Below are 4252 nucleotides of genomic sequence, written 5' to 3'. Positions count from 1 at the left end.
CCATGTGGGGGGCTTCAAATACTGGTAGGGCAGGGGGTCGGGGGTCAGGAGCCCCTCCCGACCCCAAGCCCCCACTGCTCCAGCTGGTGCCCCAGGGTGCTGGACAGTTATTTGGGCGTGGGTGGCGGGGTAAAGGTCTGGGCAATGTATTTATTTTTTTGCATTTTTCAAGTTTTCTTGAAAAAATTTTTTTTTTATAATGAGAAAAAGTAAGATGAGGAGGCTGAGACCCAGCAGCAGTCTAGGGAGGGGCTGGGGGCCTCCGGGGGAGGAGACGGCTAGTCCCCCAGAGCCTGTGGGACAGTTCCAGGGTTTCTTTGGGATGGTCCCCTGCTTTTTCCTGAGATTCGACCCATGCGCATCTGCTGTAGGAGAGGAAAATTTTTCCTTCTACCCCTTAGGTTCTTTGGCTGCTCTAATAAGTAAATTGACATAAGACAGAGTAGGAGAATGAAAACCAAAGTATAGTAACACACCTGCCCCCTGTGTACCTGGGAGAGACCCAGGGGAACCGAGTGACTCCGAAATGGCAGGAGCCACCGCCTCGAATACCGTCTCCAGCCGAAGACAAGAGCAAGTGTTTCGGGTGGTGGACCAGGGTCGGGGTGACCTGCACAAGGGCAGCAAGGGGCACGGTCACTATGCAGAATGCACTCGTGGCTTCTGCATCGATAAGAGTTTCTAGAGATGAGGTCACCTCCCCCTTCCTGGGACAGCCGGGGAGACCCCGCACACATGGAGGCTTCCGCACAAATGTCCACGTCTCTTACAAGCGGGTAACTTCTACTCAGTTTTCAGAGCCTCTCCCTTGTCTGCTCTTTCTTAAAAATAACCAGCTAAAATAATCCTTATGCCAAAAGACGTGTTTCGGGGTGACGAATTCTGCTTCCCTTCACTGCCTTCGCAGATTCTGAGAACGACCCCAAGGTGACGTCGGCCCCCGAGGGAGAAATGGAGTGTGGACTTGAGCTGAAGGAGGAGGGCGGCCCTTTCTCATCTCCGGGCACAAGTGACCGGCAGCAAAGCCCAGACGAGCCCTGTTCGGTCACCTCCTGGAATACCTATCAGGTGAGGCCAGACCCCGGGGACGTGGGGCTGGCTCTGCCCAGCCCCTGCCCGCTCTCACTCTGCCTCTTCCCACTGTGGCTTCCTCGGTGGCTGGACCGTGCTCCCTGTGTCCCCATGACGTCCTCTCTAGGACATGGGCACAGCACTGCTGCCCACTGACCCCTGCGCACTGGCCAGCGGCAGAGCCGCCCCTTCTTGTTGGGTGCTTGGGTTCCCGTCCCGCTCGAGGCCTCCACCCGCCTTCCCTGCCCACCAGGCCCAGCGCCCTGTCTCCCCGCAGCTGTGCTGGGCGCGGCTTATGCCTTGTGGGCGTCCGCCCCCCTCCGGGCCTCTTTGCATCAAGGGTGTGGGCCCTGAGGCGCCTCCGGGGACAGGTCATCTTTTGTCTCCCGTCTAGTGTCAGACCCCGGGTGTCTCCTGGGTAAGGGACCACCAGGCTGGAGCCCCAGGCCAGGCCTGCGGGGAGTTACCTGGGCGGGTCCAGGGTGAATGATGGGAGAGCAGCCGCCATGGAGAGGTCTCGCCCGTCCAGACCAGACCCGTGGCGGGTCAGCTCAGGCTCCCTGCAGGATGCCGGGAGCAGAGGGACGAGGGACGCTGTGGCCTTGCCTGCGAGGGGGCTGCTTTCCAGGCTGGTCTCCAGGTGTTCCTGGCTGGGCTGGGCAGTGCCACAGCTGGCTGTGTTGCGACGTGTTGTGTGGATGTGCGTGCACGTGTGCAGTCTGTGTGTGGGTAGATGTGTGTCCATGTGGTGTCCATGTGTGGTGTGTGTGTGTGTGCAGTGGGGAGGTGTGTGTTTGAATGTGCTCTGTGTGTGAATATGTTGGATGTGTGTCTGTGTGTGAGTACATGTGTGTGAGTGTGGAGCGTGTATGTATTTGGGGATGTGTGTTTGTGTGTATGTGTGTGTGAATTTGTTGGGGATGTGTGTGTGAATGTGGGGTGTATATGTACTGGGTGTATGTGTGTGTGTATGTGTGTGAGTGTGTGTGTATTAGGGTGTGTGGGTACTGATATTGGGGTGTGTGAGTGTGTATCGGAGTGTCTTTGCATTGGGGTGTGTTGTGTTGGGGTATGTGTGGGGGTGTATACTGGGGGATGTGTACTGGGGTTTGTGTGAGTGTACGTATGGGGGTGTATGTGTATTGCAGGATGTGTGTATATTGGGGTATGTGTATTGGGGTGTGTGAGTGGGTGTGTACTGGGGGTGTGTGTACTGGGGTGTGTGTGTATTGGGGTGCGTGTGTGAGTAGATATGTGTGGGGAGTGTGAGTGTGTGTCTTTCCCCTGACCCATCCCCAGCTGAGGGCCGGCTTGGAGCCTGGGCCACGGGGGTCACTGGGGTTCGGGCAAAGCAGAGGTGAGAGTCGGCAGACGCGTCGTCGAGCGGCGTGCGTGGCCGTGCGATGGAACATGGCGCCGAGCCGGCGGGATTCACTTTTGTTGTTTGTTTTTCTATCTTTTTTTTTTTTTTTACTTTGACAGAGTAAGTTTAAGGCTCTTTCGAAGAAGAAATGGGCAAGAATAAACAAGAAAATTATGAAAAATAAAAGTCCAGAGTGAGACTTGGCTGCACTAGATTAAACAGAACTGTGACAAGGCCACAGTCATTAAGACAGTGACTTCTGGGGCGGTCAGTGAAATGGAGTCTGATGTGTGTAAAAACAGTTGAGGAAAATATACATAAATGTTCATCTCATCTCTGGATGAGGAAAGGTTTTCTAGGAATTAGAGCAAGGGGGAAAAATGCAAACAAAAGATAGTATATTTGACTCCCGGAAAAGTCTTAAAAGAACTAACAACCTCACAGACTATGATAAGCACAATTTAGGAAAGATATGTGGAGAATATTTGGCTTTACATACAGATATTTTCAGCAAAGAGCGAGTTCCCTCAAGATGTCAAAAGCTCTTAGAAATCAGGTGGGAAACGGTAACTGACCCAATAGCAAGACGGGCCCACGGCAAACGGTCGTCCCCGAGAGAGAGAGATAAGTGACGGCAGACGTGTAAGTTCCACCTCTGGAGTCCGACGCTGAGAATTAAAAGAGCCGCATGATGCCCCGTTAAACCTTCAGATCAGAGCCTCGGTGTAAAGCCAGCGCCGGCAGCGGCGAGGCGGGCTCGGCCTGCCCTTCTGGGGTCCACGAGCGGATTTGGCGCAAGGTGGGGCAGGTGGCCGCACAGCGTCGTGAAGGCACGAGGTGCCACCGAGGCGTGTGCCTTAAAATGGTTAATTTTAGCTCACGTGATTTTCCACAGAAGGGAATTTAAAAAATGCCTAAATGCACAGGTACCCACCCAGGAAAGGGAGCCGGAAGAGGGGCGCACACGACCGCCGTGGGGCTGCCTCTGCTGGTTAGCTCGCGACCGTTCCCCATGCCCTACAGTGACCCCACGAAATGCGTATGCTCAGGAAGTGGAGTGTGCGTTGTTGAGAATGGCCCGGTAGGCATGGCCATGACGTTTTAACGGTGGTGCGATGACAGGCCAGGGCACTAGGGACAAAGGCCCAGAGCGAGGACCGGGCCACGAGGCCGGCCTCGTGCCCGGCCACCGAGCGAGGGCTCCTGCGTCCAGCAGTCGTGCGGTTGTGCGCTGGGCGTGTTCGCTAATGAGCTCCCGTCCTGCCTGTCCCCTAGGCTGGCCGGCTCCACCTGGCCCCTTTGGTGGCACTTTGACGCCGACTAGCTGGGGCCTTTGCTGGTTCTTGCTTCCTCCCCAGCGGCTGGTGGATATGCTCTCCCCAGGGTCGCTTCCCTCCGTGGGCAGGTGGGGTCGAAGGCTCCGTCTGGCCCTGTGGTTCCTTCCTTTCTCGGTTTCCTGCCACTAGGTGACAGGGACCAGTCGGCCTGGGTTCCTGGCTCTGCGGGGAGTGGGGCATCTGGCCTGGGGACCGCCCCGTGTGCTCCGCTGTCACCCACTGGGCCCGTCCCAAGTGCCCCGTGCAGAAGTACCAGTTGCCTGCATTTCCCAGGACTTGGTTCAGTGGCTCTTGCCTTCCCTGCTGTCCTTCTCCTTGAAAGTGGCTCCTGGGGGGCCCCGATGTCCCCTGGGCCCTGGGCCCGCTCCAGTGAGCCTGAGGCCAGACCGGAGGCCACACAGGTGGTTCTCTCTGCCCATAGCAGCTGCAGTGTAGGAGCTGGGCCTTGGTTCTGGGCCCTGTTTGCCAGGACTTGCCCTGC

General features: G+C 56.7%; 1 protein-coding gene across 1 annotated transcript in view; it reads left to right on the top strand.

Annotated features, from left to right (window-relative positions):
- RNF213 (ring finger protein 213) overlaps positions 1-4252 on the top strand; it is an 86045-nt gene that overhangs the window by 4848 nt on the left and 76945 nt on the right. The window contains exon 3 of the mRNA XM_023523011.1: positions 908-1068. Coding sequence (XP_023378779.1) covers positions 908-1068 — 161 coding nt within the window. The remainder of the gene's footprint in view (positions 1-907; positions 1069-4252) is intronic.

This window comes from Pteropus vampyrus, unplaced genomic scaffold (assembly GCF_000151845.1).
Source record: "Pteropus vampyrus isolate Shadow unplaced genomic scaffold, Pvam_2.0 Scaffold371, whole genome shotgun sequence".
Taxonomy (NCBI): Eukaryota; Metazoa; Chordata; class Mammalia; order Chiroptera; family Pteropodidae; genus Pteropus; species Pteropus vampyrus.
This window is presented reverse-complemented; position numbering and strand designations above follow the sequence as displayed.